General features: G+C 31.1%; 1 protein-coding gene across 1 annotated transcript; it reads right to left on the bottom strand.

Moving 5' to 3' along the window:
* Positions 1-8,160: 8,160 nt before the first annotated feature.
* On the bottom strand, positions 8,161-11,107 carry LOC7463806 (60S ribosomal protein L18a). The gene is made up of 4 exons (XM_002317348.4): positions 10,940-11,107; positions 10,726-10,841; positions 10,558-10,621; positions 8,161-8,674 (listed from the first exon to the last, which is right to left on the bottom strand). The coding sequence occupies exons 1-4, from the start codon at positions 10,952-10,954 to the stop codon at positions 8,333-8,335; spliced, it is 537 nt and encodes a 178-aa protein (XP_002317384.1). The 5' UTR covers positions 10,955-11,107; the 3' UTR covers positions 8,161-8,332.
* Positions 11,108-19,152: the final 8,045 nt, after the last annotated feature.

Genomic DNA, 19,152 nt, shown 5'->3' with positions numbered 1-19,152 from the left:
TGTCGTGAACTTGGTTTTGAATTTTTTAATTTAATATTCATAGCTTCCTTCCTTTTTGATTTTCCAATTTATATTTACATTCTTCCAAGTATTTTCACTGACTGCTTACCTAGATATAATGTTGAATTTGTCTTAATTAAACATGCACATTTGAGGTGAAACTAGTTTTCCACATTCCAGTTCCACCATGAACCCAAAATAACAACAAACTTAATCCTCAAATATTTGATATCATTAACAATAAATGAGCAAAACCTAAAGATTTGATATCATTAACAATAACATATGACGTGGCAAGATGTTATTGGTTGGAAGACGTAGCATTTGACAGAGGTTACGCCTGCTAGGGGGTGTAGTAAAACACACCGGGGTTGAGATTTTTGCTTGGTGACGAAGCGATGTTTATCGGAGAAAGACTAATGTATTAGCCCAGGATATTTTTTTTTAATATTAGCCCGGGATACGCAGCAGTTTAATATTAATTTTTTTTTAATATAAATTTTTTTAAAAAATATAGAAAATATTTTAATAGTATTATTAAATCTAATCAAATTTATTAATTTTTAAACTTTTACTCAATTTTTTATTAGATCCAAGTATGTTATGTCTGACAACCATATTAATTCACGCGACCTGGGTCTGGCATGGCCTGGCAATCAAGCCAGACCCAAGAGCCTTGGGTCTGGTAAGCAGTCATGTCAATCCAGGCAACTTGGGTCTGGCGTGGCCTGACAATAATATCAAACCCAGCTGCTTGGTCGTGGCAAACATACCAGATCTAGGCGTCCAAGCCTGACAACCATGTCAGGCCCAACCATGCTAGACCATAGTTATCAAACCCCGCCTGGGGTTGACTCGACCAAGGGGTCGGGTCCTGGGTCACGGGTTGACTCGGGTCAGCTCAGAAAAATTAAAAAAGAAATATTTGAGGTTTTAATATTTCATATGAAAAAATTAAGAAACAATTCATGTGGATATAAGATAAAAGATTATTTCAAAAGGTTTTTTATCCTACATTGAAAAGATATTATCTTATCCTATTAAATTGAAGTATTTAAACCAAAAAGATTTTCTTGTCTTACATTGAAAAAACACAACTTTTTTCTTGTAAACATAGAATATATATTTATAAACTTCAAATCTCACATTGAAAAAAAATATTTTTCTAGTATTTATTTATATAGTGAACTTTGACATGGGCTAGTAACCAATTGAAAATGATGAAAAAAGAGGGGTCTCTGGGTAGGGTGAAAAACATATTTGAAAAAAAAAACGGGTCTCTACCGGGTTCTGTTGGGTCACCCGAGCCTCGGGTTGACCTGCCAGGTCGGGTCGGGTCTGATATCCATGCTTAAACAACAAAAAGTGAGCTTGAGAGTGTTAATTATAACTTATTCCCTTCTTCTCTTGTTCAACAAAACCAGTTAATTGATCCTTGAAATTTTAAAATATAGATTTAGGTTCGCTTTTGCACTATTATTTTTTAATATTTTTTAATTTTATTTTTAACCCAAGCGTCTAGCCCTAGTAACCATGTCAGACCCATACGTTTTTTTTTCGAATGTCAGGCTCAAAGCGTTTTGGTCTACATGGTTACCAGACCTAAAGCTCTTGGGTCTGGAATGGTTGTCAAACCCATAGTTTTGAAACCCGACCCGGTGGTCGATCCGATCTAATGATCGGGTCAGATGGGTTGACCCGGGTTAACCCGGGTCAACCCAAAAAAAAAGGAGCCAGAGAGAGTCAGAGACAGAGAGAGGCGCTTTTTTACTATGGCATATAACTATCCCTCTATTTATATTCTAACTCCCCTCTCATATACATTAACAGCCTGTTAACAATAGGTGTTAAATTTTAACACAAATCACCCACTCTCTCTCTGTCTCTCTAGCTCCAATGGAAGCCTCGACAAAATCCTCCACAAGAATTCAAAGGACCCCAAGCCCCAAGAAAGGATAAGGGTCGAGATTAGGGCACATTTGATGGAGAAGTCGCTGGAGCGCGTTTTCAGGCAGGGGTGCCCTGCTGCTGCTGTTGTGAAAAAGAAGAAAAGGAGCTCTTTTTTTTGTGAATATGGCAGCTGAGGTGAGCTCTCTGGTAAGGCTTTTGAGTGGATACACAGATGATAGGAATGTTGTGGTGATTCTGTAGAGAGCGAATCTCAAGAATTGGACCTCGATTTGCAAGTGCCAAGTGAATAGGAAAAGCGCCTGGACTTGAAGGTAAATTGGTGTTCTCATCTGGGTTCTGTTTGTTTCTTGAGAAAATATTAAGGAAAAGAGCATCGAAAGGGTCTCAAAATATTATGATGATCATCCTAGTCTTTTGATGTTTCATGAGATCATCGAAACAGAGTTTTTAATGCTCAAGAAGAGATTTTATATGTTTTTCATGCCTGTTTAAAATTATGATTTTTTCTTCTTTTCATTTTTTTTGAATTGAAATTTAAGGGCTTTACAATTTCTTTCTATTGGTGCGAAGATATTTTTTTATGAAATGATTTACTTTGAAATCCTCTGCTCTTTGATATCCTTAGTTTGGTTTCTGAGAAAATGTAGAAATAGGAAATGAGAGTTTAAAACGACGTGGTTTCACGTCCATGTATATGAAAAAAAAAAAAAGATCAGGTCTCAGCTGGGTTTACCCAGGTCGCCCGGGTTCCAGGTCGACCCGCCGGGCCAACTCCCCAGCGGGTTTTTACTTAGACCCGGATCGGTCCTAGGCCCGGGTCGGCCGGGTCCCGGGTCGACCTGCCGGGCCGGTCTGGGTTTCAAAACTATGGTCAAACCCAACTATCTTGGATCTGGCGTGATTGTCAAATCCAAGTAGCTTGGGTCTAGTGCCTTGGATTTGTATAATTTTTGCGAGCCAGGCAAAGGTAATGGTTTTGTTGAGGACCAAAATACTTGTGCAAATATGTTATATGGTCTTGGGACATCTAACTAATAATTCAGTATGTACTTCTAATGTATTGTTAAGAAAAAAGCAACATCTACATATGCCAAACACTATTGAATTTCAATAAATAGATGTAAAATTTAAGCTAAATGATGCTATGTTGATACCAATTATTAGATACATGCATGCGCTCTTGCAACTTTAAGAAACTTTGATCAAGAACAAAGAAAAATTACTCTTGCAAGCTTCTCTTGTTAACAATGCAAGGATATACTTACTATTCTCTAATAAAATGTTGATTCAACATACTCAAAGTTCTCATGTTCTGTCCATTAATTTATTGTCCAAACTTTTTGTTGCTCATCTCTAATCCTCTTACTTGGGTCTGGTGTGGTTGTCAGACCCAGGTAGCGTGGGTCTGGTATGGTTTCCATACCCAAGTAGCCTAAGCCTAGCAATCATGCCAGATCCATGCGTCTTTTTTGAAAATATAGGAATTTACTTATAATTGTTTTAAAAATATATTTATTTTGTATTTTCATCTTTGTTTTTTTAACCAAATATATTTTTATCTTTTCTATTTTGGGACATTAACCACACGCATCCCTAAAGTTCATTCAATATTTTTTATTAATTTCTAATTTTAGTGAACAAATCATCTACAAAATTGCACAAATTAAGATAGTCAAAAGGACAATGAGTCTTTTACATATACAATATTTTCTTTTTCTACAACATAATGTATCAATTCAAAAGTTCAAAAATTTTCTCTTATGATCATATATTTCAAATTATCATATATACTAATAGTTATAATGTAGAATAAATTCTTCTTGTAACAAATTTGACAATTATATCATGCAACAACATCTCAAATTTAATTTAAAAAAGCATGAACCCTTTAAAAAATTGTCCAACACTTGTATGTAAACATAAAATTAATATTTTCATCCACAATGCATACAAAAAAGGGAAGTTTATTTTTGAAGACTTGAAATAAATCACTTAAAATTAACATTTTTTTTTCCATTCTTTCCTCTTCAAATATAACAAATTTATAAAATAAGTTGTGCAGATAAAAAAGAGTTTGCAATTAAGTTATACTGCATATGAATGAAAAATCCTGCTTAAATGAGACAATGTTTGTTTTTGCAGTCCAATCGTGCTTTTGAAAAATTTTAAATGTTTTGACCCAGGCGCGCAGGGCTGACAACCATGCCAAACCCATGTGTCTTAGGTCTGGCAAATCATGCTAGACCCAATGTGCGTGGGCTGGTAACCATGCTATAGAAAATGGAAAGAAAATAGAAAATGGCATGGCTAGAAAAAAGACCACACCTTATGGGTTTATATCTCAACAATTTCTATCTTTTCGTTATTTTTTTCTTATCAATATATTTGTATCTTCTTTCATATAGATTGATCTCTTTTTTTTTTATCTTTTTCTTTCTTCATTTAATTGTATTGACTGAATATTTGTCATACCTACTTTTTGAAATTTCAGGATTGTTATGATTATTGAATTTTTAGTGTGAGTTTCTTTTCCAAATCTCTAAATAACAAATTTAGTTTGAGTTATTTCACTTTTTTTTCTCTCTTTCAAGAAAATTTGAGAATTTTGAATTTAAGTTTTAATGGATAGCTAACAAAAACCAAATTTGTAGGACTTATATTTTTTAGCTAAGAGACTAAGTAGTCTCCCAAATAAAAATTGTATGGATGACTTGTTATTTTTTAGACGCAGATGCAGAGTGCTTCAATATATTCTGTTAGCAATTCTAAGATTACTTAATCACTTATTATTTCATTATTCATTCATTAAGGACTGAAAAAGTAATTGCCATGTTTATAAACAGAATTCAATAACTTGGATTTGAAAAAAAAAAATGATTAATCTCTATTTTTTTCATATTATCGCTACCAATTATTTATAAAAAAAAGTTACTAATTTGAAAATATAACCTCAAAAAAATAATTAATGATCTAAAAAATATTGGTTACATATTTTAATTTACATTGCTACTAATTTTTATATATAAAAAATACTACTAAATAGGAAATATGTGTAAAAATATTAGAGTAAAATATTAATTATCATAATTTTTCTATAAGAACAAACCCTTCATGTAATATATTTCACCACATTAGATGAAAACAACTTCATGTTTAACACATGTTTGGTATATAATTTTGATTTAAAATTTACCTTATTATCATCAAATAAAATAAATTGTACTAAGGTAATATATATATATATATATATATATATATATATATATATAATGAGTGTTTAATACTTTTATAATTAAATATGATTGAGATTGTTTAAAAGTCAAGTCGAATCTATGTAATGTCCTAATGATTATTATGTAACTTAATTGATTTTTGTTTAACAACAAATTATTGTATAGTTATGTTAATTATTTAACAATGTCATTGACATGCAACTTAATAAGTTAAAATGATCGTATCACTTAGGTAAGTATGAAGTTACTATTAACAATCATACAACAATTGCAGCAAGCAACAACATTATTTCTCCTTCATCCTCATACAGCTCCATAACACCTCTGCAACAGCAACATGAGACAACAGTATAAGACAGTAGCAGCAACATTACAGTGCCTTCATCCTCGTCAACAACCAATCTTAATTAAATCCTATCACGCTAACATCTAGAATTGTAGGGACAATTACTCCAACAGCTACTATTCAGAATGATAATCAATTATACATGGAAACCATAGTTGTGGCATATCAAAGACAAATCAATAACGAAACAACAATTATCTCAAAGAAACCAACAACTACTTATCATACATGGAAACTATAGTTGTGACAGAACATAAACAAATCAATCTATATAGATAAGGAATCCTGTAATTATAGAAAGAAATAAAGTTACAAAAAGATAATAGTTACTACTTACTACTTTATATATATAAAGAGCACCCTATACAAGTAATAGAGTGTGCTCACGTCTGTATTTTATTGTAATAACAATAAATCTATCTTTTTCATCTATTATCTACTCTTCGTTTTTCTCTTGGTATTAGAGCTTGAGTGGGCACACACAAAACAAACACAATCACATACTCCCACAATAACTTCATTGTCTCTCAATGTTGGCAACTTTATTACCCTTAAACTTAATCAAACAAACTACCTATTATGGAGAGAACAAGCTCTGGCTCTTGTAGAAAGTCAGGAGCTAGTTGAGCATCTCACCAATGAAGATCCTACACCAACAAAATACATCACACAAGATCCAATCAATAACCCACACACAGAAAATACAGTACCAGTCCTAATAGAAGCCTTCTTTATTTAGAGAAAATCTGACCGACTCCTTCGAGGTTGGATTATTGGAACCTTGTTTGAAGAAGCAGTCGGTCTTGTTGTTGGATTAGAAACAACATCCACTATTTGGAAAGCACTAAAGAATGCTTATGCCAAAAATTCACAAGAACGTGAATTTACACTTCGTCAACATGTTACTTGCTTTTGTAAACATGAAAATCAATCTATGAAAAAACACATCCACACCTTCAAAAGCTTGTGTGACAGCCTTGCAGCAATTGAAAAACTAGTTTTAGACAATGAAAAGGTTTTTTTTATCTTCTCACTAGCTTTGGTCCATGGTATGAAAACTTCACAACAACCATGTTGAAGCCTCCAAAACCGTCATATTCAGAGTTGGTTTCTCGGCTCCAAAATTTTGATCAACCCAGTAACTGGTTCTCCTCTTATACAGACATGACAAACATAACTATCAACAATAAGAATAAAATTTTGATAGGATTGATTCAATTGAGAAGTTCGTATAGGAATAGTTACAGTGAATCAGAAATCCTAAGATCTACTTTATCTTGATTTCAACTTATTTTTTTAATCGCTTGTTTGCTTTCATTTTTTTTATTCTAGCAATCTTTCATATTTGATTTGTCAAATAAATTGTGATTTAATAAATTTTAGTATTTATTGATAATTTTTATCAAAATTCTTGTGGGACAATACTCTATTCATTCACTTTATTACTTGTTATAATTCGTGCGCTTGTGATTTTAACCAACAAAAATACAGAGATCTTCAAACTCATTACCTTAGAAAATTAACCTATCTACACTGCATTCACATGATTGTTAAGAATGTGAATAAATTTGTAAAAAGTATCATCAAACTCAGACTAAATTTTATCTCTAGACAATTTTAAAGTCATGTCCTCACATTCATCAAAGTCTATTCAAAAGAATAAATTCTCTTAAAGTTAAAGCTCAAGAAGCAAGGGAATAAACAAATCTTTGGAATGAGTACAAATCAATTTGTCATGGCTCCATGTTTATAATTTAAACTTTATATAATGTTATCCATCAAATTTTCGAAGGTCTTGATCAATTTGATAACTTCTCGATTGTTTTGTTGCAAAAGTTAAGATGAGGACGCAAAGTTACTGAGAGATCTACCCATGTAAGTATTTAAAAATCATTGTATAGATATATTCCATATTTAAAAATCTTGTATAGATATATTCCAAATGAATGGATAGATTAATTGATCATGAATCCGCCTGCCATAAAGGTTACTAGGTAACATCTAGTTTTTTTATTTTAAAATATATTAAAATATTTTTTTATAAATTTTTAAAATTATTTTTAATATTAATATATTAAAATAATCTAAAAACATTAAAAAAAAAAAAATAATACAACTGAAATTATTTTTCAAAGTATTTTCACTTGAAAATATATTAAATAATATTTTTTATTTTTTTAAAAACTATTTTTAATATCAATACATTAAAATAATATTAAAACATTAAAAAAATTAATTTTAAATAAAAATATTTTAAAAATTATTTTTTTTTTAAATTACTGGCTCTAAAACAGTACTCCGGATGAGGGTTCAATAATCAATAGCCTTCATCTACAATCGGTCTGGGTTCTACCTAGTGACCACTGACAAACTCTGACCTTTTGAGACCATCCATGTTCAGAGAATTGCTTCCAATGCCTCCCCACAAGTGTCTGCATCACCATCTTAATACCAAAATGTTTGATAGAACATGTTTTCACGTAAATATGCTTTGGTGAGGTTTCCCCTTCTTCTGTACAACATTTGAAAACCATATCATAAGGCGGAACGCCAGCCGCCAGCCCCAGCTCTCTATAATTGGCGAAGCCAAAATAAGGCTCCCCAATGCTTTCATCGTGACATCAAATACATACACAAAGATTCACCACGAAAATAGAGCTCACACGCAACTTAACAAATCACGTAATCTTTAAAACTTGAAAGAGTGAACAAAAGCAATATAATCTCTCACCAGAAGCAATCAATTCGAACAAGAAATCTAGCATCAAATTTGCTCTAGTTCAACAAACTAGTATAGCTAACATGCTCGGAAATAGAAAAACCAGCAAAACAACCAACCATATCACATAAACAGGTTGGGCCTGGATGCCTTGTATGTTGTCTTGAGCTTCCTGGATGGGGGTCTAACCTTCTTGAATACCAATGGGAATTTGATTTTGGAGTTGTGGAACTGCTTGGTACTCTCTCTCTTGCAAAGCTTAGCTGGGATGGTAGCTGTCTTGATGATTTGGATGCATGGAAACCTCACCCTATGGCGAGATGCCATCTCAGTGTACATTTGTTCAACAGCACCATTAAGGGTCGTGTCTCGGTATTCCTTGTACATGTTGTGATAACCAGTTCGGCTCTGGTATCGCAGCCATATTCCATAATTCTTGATCGTGGTAGGATTCTTCTCAAAAATCTACAATCAGAAAATAATTATTAGAAGATGCCGCAACTGTCCTTCCACATGGTAATTTATTTACAAATACCACAACTTTTGCTAATAAAAAAATGCATCTAAATCCAAGCAAAAGAATTATGATTCCAAGCAACTAGCAACATTGGAATGGACAGGTACCCCAATGACACATTTCCTGTTAAAGGATTTAACTAGCTTATTCATCAAATTAACATTATCCTTCCCTTAATTAATATGAAATTTTGGCCCACAAAGGTATCAAGCAAAAGAGATATAGAAGATTCATCAATGTAACATTAAAATCTCAATTATCCATATGCATTTCTGCAGAAACTAGGAGTCAAAATTATTCTTTCGAAGTTATCCTCTCATAGACTTTACATATCACATGAATACTGGTAAATTTAAGCTCTAACAAACTAATACCAGTAGTTAAAGAAACAAAATAAAAAATCACAGGCTTATTTCCATGCACCCACCTGAATAACCAGGTCAAGTTGATGTGATCAACCAACACATGTTTGCATTGGTGGGACCCACAACACCACATAAAAACTGAGGTATTTTATGCCATTGAGCATCTGAATAGAATTGGCCTTGGCCCTGATATTTATTTCCAGGGAAGTAAATTTTATGTGTTCCTTAAAAAGTCACAGGCTTATTTCATGTACCCATGATATCGGGATGGTATGAATATCGCAAAGTAACAAGTGATTCACACAAATTATAGTTTTCGCTCACCTCTAAGGTACAAAACCAAAGAGATACAGATACAAAATGAAGAACTCACCACTCTAAAGATACATATCACTCACCACTTTATTTAGAGATACAGAGTTACGCGAATAAATTCACCACTTACAAAGGAGATACAAAACTTGATAGATTGCCAAAAGACCAAGTCAAAGACTGTTCAATTCATATTTTTCCAAAAGATCAGAATATATGGTCTGATTTATCATTATATAGTTGGAACAACTCTCCAAGTCTAGGGGAAACACTAAAATGACATAATTGAGACCCAAATAAATGACTTGAACAGAAAAGTAGACAAATATTAATTAGCACAGGTTTTTGACTTTCTAAAAGCACAAACAAATAATTGAGGAAGATGCAACCATTTCAAAAAACAACATTCCTACCCCTCAACACCATGAGTTTAGCACATAAGAACTTATGAAATTCATAACCTCAAATGAAGATGAATAGTTATTGGACCATAAATCTTAATGGGGCATCCTAAAAGGTAAACAACTTTTTCACAAAACATGCCCATAGGAACCTAGATATAAGAGAAATTAGTGTACAGCTTCTTTAGCCTCCTAAGTTGTGAAACTCCAAGCAAGGGAAATTTGAAACTTTTTATGCTCCTCTAGTTTTAAATTTTCCACTCCTAGCTTTAAAACACAGACAAAGATTTAACATAGAAGCCCAATTAAAGATTGAAGAAGAACAAGAAAAACATCGAGCAAAAATAGCAAGGACACCTAAAAGCCACAAATCTTATTGTCGTAGTTAATAAATCGTGTTATCCAACATGCCACAGGCAATGTAACAAAATCCAAGAAACTGTGCAATAAGATTTCAAATAGGTCATGTTTTTCATTCCACTTGTCAGCATATGCTTCATGTAACAATTAAAAGAATAAACAGCAAACAATGAACGGAAACAGTCATCACAGCCTTTGTTTCAAGCAAGCCAAAAACTGGAAATTCAACACCACAAGTATACATGAATTACAAAGCAAGCAACAGCTATCACTCACCACCACTTCATTTGCCAATACCATCAGGGAGACTAGTCAATTAAACAGTAAAAAATACAAAAAAAAAAGAAATGAAAAATACTTCAAAAAAAAAGAGGCCGAAATAAGCTCTCATACCTCATTGATGGCAAGAACTTGTCCATTGCTCTTCTTGACTTTCTTAAGCTTCCTCAAGAAGTACCTATAATCAACAAGAGGCATCACAGAGATAGCGAAATATTAGAGAGCAGCAAAGACAGATATTATGGCAAACAAAAAGAGAGAGAAGTGAAAATAGATACATACCAGAACTTGGATTTTGCACGGACCTCGTTAGTTGCCCAAAGCTTCATGCGGTAGATCTTAGGATGCTCATCGCTCTGTGTTGGAAGTGCTCTCCCGACCACCTGGTACTGGTGAAACTGTTTTCCCCCACAAACAAACAATCAACCATCTTTCTGTTTAGATCCATGAATGAGGAAAACAACATAATATAATTAAGGATGTTAATGTCACATACCCTGAAGGTAACCATTTTTAAAAAATTGTTCTTTGCTTGGGAGAGAAGACGGCGGCCACCACCAGTAACGTTTCCCCTTTTTCTCTCTCTTTTTAAGCTTCACAGAAATAGCATCCGAGTGAGCGTTTGAAACCCTAGCTTCCTTCTCGCGGATAGTTTTGTTAGACTGGGTCCTAAATGTAGGCCCAGCCCAAGTATTTGTTTAATGTGGGCTAAACACCAGACAAGCCCAGCTCCTCGTCTCCTTGGTCCTTAGGATAGCAACAAATATCCCTCAAAATCATCAGTAAATAATTATTTTAGAGAAAGTGGGTCTCTCAAATAAGAATTTAGGATTTTATATTTCTTTAATTATATATAAAGCTAAAAGGCATTAGTCAGTAAAGAATTTAGAAAAGAATACTGTATACTTTCTCATAATTTAATGTGAAGCAGTGTATTGTTTTATAATTTTTACTTTAGTCCTTGAATTTTTATTTTGTGCAATTTAACCCTTTTGATTTCAAATTAGCCCCCAATTACATAAGAGGGAGGATTGAATTGAAATATAAGGGACTGAACTGAAAATCTCGGGTAACATGGGCGGATTGAAAGTTTTGTTGAAATATTCACTTTAATCCCTCATATTTTTTAGATATTAGATGATCAGTCCCTTAAATTTCAAGACAATACATTTTGGTACAACTTCATTTTCCTTTTTTTTTCAGTCCTTTTATATTGGGAGGAGAGAGAGGGAGTCGTCGGATTCCATCCTAGAGAGAGAAAGTGGTCGTTGGGGAAAATTCTGACCACCAAAACAGTTGATTTTTGTGTTAAAATGTTTCTTATGATGAGGGGGTTATATTTAGATGTTTTTTTTTTTTTTTTACCTTGAAAACACCTAAAAAAACAAATCTGAGCTCAAGAAGAATTTTTGTTTCTAGTGGATTTCAGATTTTGGAGCAGTTTTTTGGTGGCCATAGATTGGTTTAACAAGGTCTCTATGATGTTTTCTAGGTATTTTGAGTAAAAAATAGGTTGAAAATAAAATTTTAGGTAAAAAAACAAAGGATCCTATTTTTTGGGCACCACAGTGGCTAGATTCTAGGTTTCCCAAGTAACAGGTCATTTGCTAACGCTGGCAACGTGTCATTTTTTTTTAACTCTTTGGGGCGGACGACATTCAACCTTTTTTTTTTAAAAAAAAAAAAGGCTCGTGCTTGGGCCTGGCATTGTAGGCTCGTGCACGGGCCGTTGCTTTATTGGGCTAGACGTTAGGCCTGGCTTACCAGGCCCTGCAATGCCTGACCTGGTTTGTTTTTAAATTTTATATGTATGTCGGTTTTTATTACAAATTTTATGTGTTTTTCTATTACAAATTTATTTTAATAAAAAAATTTATTAAACATAATCGTGTTGTGATGTTAGATACCATAAACATCCAACACTTCTCTTACAAAATATTAATCCAAGTTAATTACATAATTTATTTCAATACATCGTTACTAAACAAAACTATTTGCAACAAAATACTTGTATAGGAAATTTAAGTATAGTAGGACATCATTCTTGACAGAAATTTAAATGCACCAGGACATCATCATTTGCATAATTATTACCACATAACTTAAATCATCATTGTTATCATCATCATTTTCTTTTAAAAATGAGATTTTTCAATCAATAATTTCACAATAATGTCATTTCTATATATTCATTCTTGTTCTTAGAAAGAATATTCAATCCAACTAATCTAGCCGAAGCTTTCAATTATCCATTCCATAATCAATTTAAATCCAAAAAATTCTATCCCATTGCTAAAATCATCAATAATTCCTTCCGATTACTCAATCTCTTTGTCTAATGACCCTAACTAGGTGTCTATCAACCAGAAATTTCTAATGAAAATCTACAAGTCCTCACATGGATACCGATAAAAACTAATATCCTCACATGAATACACATCAATTCGATATTCTCATTTTAGAAACCAATCAATCTGGTATTCTCTTCCAAATACCACATGAATTCTAGTATCCTCACATAAATACTCATTAATTCGACATTTTTATTTTGGAAGCTAATCAATCTGGTATTCTCTTTCGAATACCACATGAATTCTAGTATCATCACATGGATATTCATTAATCCAACAATCTCATTTTGAAAGCCAATCAATATGGTATTCTCTTCTGAATACACATGAATTCTAATATCATCACATGAATACTCATTATTTTAGCATTCCATTCTAGAAGCCAATCAATTTAGTATTCTCTTCCGAATACCGCATGGATTTTAGTATCATCACAAGGATAATCATTATTCTGTCATTTTCATTTTCAAAGCCAATCAATTCAATATTCTCTTTTAAATACCACATGAATTTTAGTATCCTCACATAGATACTCATTATTCCAACATTCCTATTTCAGAAGTCAATCAATCCAGTATTCTCTTCTGAATACCACATCTTCTGGCAATCCCTTTTTGAATACCATTACCAATCATCTTATATATTAAATCACCTAGATTTCTCACATGATAATCACAACTAAATAATGAAATTAAGCATTTTAGTAACTATAAATACTAACATTCTAAAAATCCAAATAACTCTATTTGAGATGAATATTTTTCACCTACTTGCGACTGTCTAGCGTCCTATGGTGCCTTGAGTTTAGATCCTTCTTACAATTTCTCTTGCATCATCAAACTAAATTTATTTTAGGTTCATGAAATCTCTCATTCCAAAATTTTTTTGCTTCTTTTTATTAGATTATTCTCATCTATATATTCTTTACTCAAAATTCCTTAGTTAACATGTCTATAATCATTTCTTTTCTTAATTAACTCAATTTTCCATTTCATCTTCTTATGAAAATAAAACTACATGTATATCTTTATAATATTATCTTCTCACAATTAATATATCTTCCTTCATTTGAATTTATTTGGCTTAACTCTATATAATTTTTATTTAAGTCTTTATACAATCAATTCCTATTCTAATTAACACACTTGCTTTCATAATTGCTCATATCCAAATCAAATAACCATAACATCCAACATATAATTTCCTAGTTAGAATTTAATATACTCATTCAAAAATTCCTTTCAATTACGCATTTACCTAAATAGGTTCTCATGTTTATCAAGTTATCAACATCAATCTATAAAAAGAACACATACTTAAGCATTAAATCATTCTACACAATTGTTTTTCATGCAAAATTCATCAACACATCATTAGGAGTGCATGTAAATCATAAACCAAGGCACCTTACCACTTACTCACAAATTATTTGAGAATTTATAAATAAGGGTAGGTTTTTTTATTTAAATTTAAATATTGGGTTGGCTAAGATGTAAAATGTAATTTTTGAAAGTATGGAGGCAAAGTAAAAAAAATAACTAAACTACAAGAGGGTGTAGATAATTTTTCCTATTATATTTATTTTTATAGGGGTCATTTGAAAACTTATACTTCATTTTAATGCATTATATTATGTATTTAAAAACAATGAAGTGAATTCTTAAATAGATTTAAGACATGACAATTTATCTTGGTTAATATATATTTCAAGATTAATTATAATTTCAAAATAAGTAATATTTGTTGAAATTCTTAAGAAATTAAAATTAATAAAAGAATCATTTTATGGAGGAGGGAAATAAAAGAGTTAAGCCATGGAAAAGTTTTAAATACAAGTTATATAAAATATAACAAGAATAATATGTATAGTAATAAAAAATTCATTGTTAATATACAACATTAACTTTTTTTCAGGGCAATTTAAACCATTTCCAGATGTAAAACATTATAAATTTATAAAATATAAACTATAATTAACAATATATTTTTAAAAATTAAGGATTCAATTGACACCCCTCAATTATTAATGATCTCATCAATGAATGAAAATGAACATTAAGTATCCCTTCTTTTTTGGTTTTCTTTATTAATTATTAATATTAATGATAATTGTTAATTTATAGAAAAAACTAAAAGGTATAGTTTTTTTTTTTATTGTACAATCACTATAACATGTGAGTTAAAAAAACTACAAAGGGCTAACACTTTAGTTTGGAACTATGCCTTTTTTTTTGTTATTAATTGTTTTTTTCATTTTGTCATTCTATGTTGCGTTGGTTAAGGATTAGGCTTATAACTCATTTCATTTGCTTTATATCAGGTTTTTGTGTTGTCAAAAAAATCCTACCATTTGTTTGGTGCCTGATTTTGCAACAGAAAAAACTTGATTTTATTATTTGTAAAAAATTAAAAATAAAAGAACCAAAATTGAAAGTGGTGAGACATGAAGCCTTTTTTTTTGCCCCAATGCCTTTTTAGGAAAATAAGCCTTGAGATTTTTCTTAATTTTTATTTTGACCCTTTTAGTTTGACGATAATACTTTTTAGTTCAAAACTGTAAAACCTCTGGGCGAAAAATCATAAAGTGACTAGTTTCATGTAAAACAAAAAAAAAATTCGTAACTCTCGATCGGGTTATCATAAAATTCTAAAAATTTGCGTGGAGCCTTCTAATATGATGCCTTAGCTTGGGTTAAAATTTCAGAATTTTTAGAGAAATTCAGAAATTTGACAAAAAATCACAATTTGACTATTTTATGTTATTGGACGTAATTTTCAATCCGGCCATCAGATTAAACTAAAATTTTATGAGGAACCTTAAAATACACTGAATAAAATCTAGTTAAAATTTTAGGATGAATGAAGCTCGATAGTGCTAGCAAAAAAATAAGGACCGTCAAATAGAAGCAAAAAGACTCATTAAGGGTAAAATGATTATTTACCATTAAAACTAAAACAAATCAGCTCTCCTTTTCTGCTATAAGCTGCCGACTGGGTAGAAATAAAATGTGAAAAGAAAAAAAAAACAAGAGAAGAACGTTAGCAATCAAGAGAAAAACAAGAAAAAGTGAGAGAGAGCTTTTAAACTTGTAAGATTGAAAGACTTGAAACATTAAATTAAGGAAGAATCAAGTGAAGAAAAATATAAAAAATGAGAGGAGGGTTGGCCACACTAGAAGGAGAAGAGAAGTTGGAAGAACTTAGATTGGTAAGCATGAAAAATTAAGATTCTTACTTGAATGAAGTGTTTTTGAGTTTATTTGAGTAAGTTATCAAATAATGACAATTAAATTTGATTTAATTTCTTATATTCTTAAATTAGGGTTCTTATAAGAGTTTGAGGATTTTGAGAAAAGTAGTAAACATGATGGATTGAGGTAGAATAGTATAGAAATAGTGAATGTAAATAGTAATTAAGAAAGAAATTGAATAAGTTTGAAGAAATGAACTTGTAACTAAGGATGATGAAATAAAGGAATGAGGTTTTGATTGTTTTATGTTTGAGAAATGATGTTCTTTATCTTATTTGAAGTATTCAAAATATGAACAAGTAAAGAAACATCATAAGAATGTGAAAAGAAGAAATAAATAAATGGTAGGAATAATTCATGGAAGAATTCTTTAGGTGAGTTAAAAGAAGAAAATTGATTAAAACTATATGTTGAAAATGAGGTGACAAATGAATGAAAATTTAGATGCAAAACCAATTAAATAAAATATATTGCGTGCTTCAAATTTAGGCACGTAGGAGAAATAATAATGGATTAATAATGTTGTGCAATTTGATTGATTCAGGAGTTGTTTCGGGAGCAAGGCATCAGACAGGAGGAGTTGGGTCATCACGAGCAGACGGTAGGTGATTCGTCACTTTCTTTTAAAATTCAAAGTTTCTTTATTAGTTATGAATTGTTTATGACATATTGATATGGAAAAATTAGAAGAAGAAACTTGTTTGTATTATAATTCGGATGTTGGGTAATTTGTATGGAATTACTGGTTAGATTGGCTATTGATAGAGAATAGCTGGATGTTGGGTAATTCGTATGGTAGTATGTATGGAATTACCGGTTTGATTGTTAGCTATCGAAGAGGGTTAGCCGAGTTTAAGGTAAAATTGTGAATTACCAAATTAAAAATTAAGCAATGAGTGTTGGTTGCAGAGGTCCTATAAGTATAGGATTAATAAATTATGAATGGGTTATTAATGTTGATATGTAATAAGTTAGCGATGAAAGACAATTTGATATATTTTGAAGAATTGTGAACATAATAGCTTTATCATTTTTAATGTGTTATCTTCCTTATTTCTTATTAATGTTATGTATACAGGTTTTTCACGAGATGATGCGGAGCGTTAAATATGAGTTTTGTGTTTAAATCTGTTTATTTTGTGGGATATAATATCTTTTGCTTTATATGTAATTTGTATTATATGTAGATTTTAATATATGTATCCTAAATATATTTTCTTTTGGTATTTATACATTTATAAAGTATGAGTAAGGAACTACTATTAGCAAACTATTAAAAAAGAATACTTAGTAATTATAATCATGCATGTTTAAAGGATGGATGCATGTTAATGTAATAATTAGTTCAATATGAATCATTTGAGTTTATATTTGTTTGTAATTAATGTTTTATTTGTTGATGATGTTAGGTTGAGAAAAAACAACGAAGTATGGTTATGTGAAATATTGTATGATGAGATGAGAAATGATCCAGGATGGTTGGATCGAAGTGGAAGATTTGAGTATTGTGATTGAATGAAGTCTAGTCGATAACTTGGTAACATAAAAAAACAAAGGAAACTCTGCCGAAATTTTCAAAAAAAAAAAATCCTATAATCTTAGACATATTATTCAATACTTGACATTAATAAAGAATATTTGAGATTTCATGATATTATAATTTGAGGATATTACAAAAACTTTATTTTTGTTCATGTTTAGGTCATTGGTCTAAGGGAAAGTCGTGAAAAATAGGTGAGGAAAGACAATTATTAATTGTCCACATTCTAGAGATAACTTTTTTTTTGTTCAATGAGTTCTATTTGACGAGATGAGTCAATTATTATGTTTTGCTATCCTTCATCTTGTCGAAGAAAGTAGATCCGGATTGAGAAATAAAATTTCTTCTCCACTTGACTTTGTGTTTTTAACTGTTTTATGGGTGTTTTGGATTGAGAAATTGATTTATTGAGATTTAAAGGGCATTTTGTTTTATGTTTCTTTGGTAAAATAGGTTGAAAATAAGGTTTTGGGTAAAAAACTTGTAATACTGACTTTCCAGCAGCCTTTGTAGTTGGTGGAATCTGCACTAGCAAATAGTGTGTTATTTATGTTGTTTTTTTTCCTTGTATTTTATTTGGTGGATTTTCTATGCATGTCAATTTTTATTATCATATAATTAAAAAAATAGATTAATTTTTTTTTATTAAACCCACTTGTGCCCATGATCCGGATCATGAGTTTGGTGGATTAACTTGAGTTGATTTAAGTCAATTCAAAATATTATCTTCTTAGCATATAAAAGAAAAGGATAGAACGATGCCATTTTATATTTTTTTTCCCTTCAAATCAAAACGGGTTTAACCAAGTCACATCGGGTAAATTCCTAGCGGTCCTATTTGAAACTCGAACCAAGCAAGGGCTTAGGTCGGTGGTCTTCAGGTTAGCCCACCAGGCTGATTTGGGTTTAGTGACACTCCCAAAAAATTGCTCACATTAATATGAAAACGATGCATTGTTCTTATATTTTTTAACACATGTGAGTCAAAATTATGAGAATTTCTCAACAAAAAAAAAAAAAGGACCTCATTGATGAGATAAAAAAAGTTTTAATTTGAGAGATGTTTTTCTTACCCTTATTTCAAATGGTACAAATTTATATTTTGTATTTTTTTATTTTCAAGTGAAGAACATAGAACAAATGAGTTATAATCCTTCAATGAAACAAAAATAAAAAAAAGTTATACTAGCAAATCATTTTATTTCAATAGAATTTTAGTTATTACTTTTCATACAAAAATAATAATTATTGCCATATAATTAATAAATTTTTTTAAAGAACTCCCACAGCATGATTTTAATTCACAATAAAAAAAATTTTATTGTTAGAAAATAGTTGGAAACAACACCACTTTTTTTACGTTAAATCTTTTTTGTTAATTTTTTTTTTTTTATCTATCCGCGGCATAGCGGAAACAAGTGGCTAGTAATTCTTACTTGGAGAACATGTCAAAGGGGGTTGGCCTCCTGAAAAACATAGTTATTCTACTTTGGCCCTAACTGTGATAACGCTAGCAGCCAGGGTAGAGGAGGAGTACAAAAAAGCATCTCGAGTTATGCATCCATAC

Source organism: Populus trichocarpa, chromosome 11 (genome assembly GCF_000002775.5).
Source record: "Populus trichocarpa isolate Nisqually-1 chromosome 11, P.trichocarpa_v4.1, whole genome shotgun sequence".
NCBI lineage: Eukaryota > Viridiplantae > Streptophyta > Magnoliopsida > Malpighiales > Salicaceae > Populus > Populus trichocarpa.
This window is presented reverse-complemented; position numbering and strand designations above follow the sequence as displayed.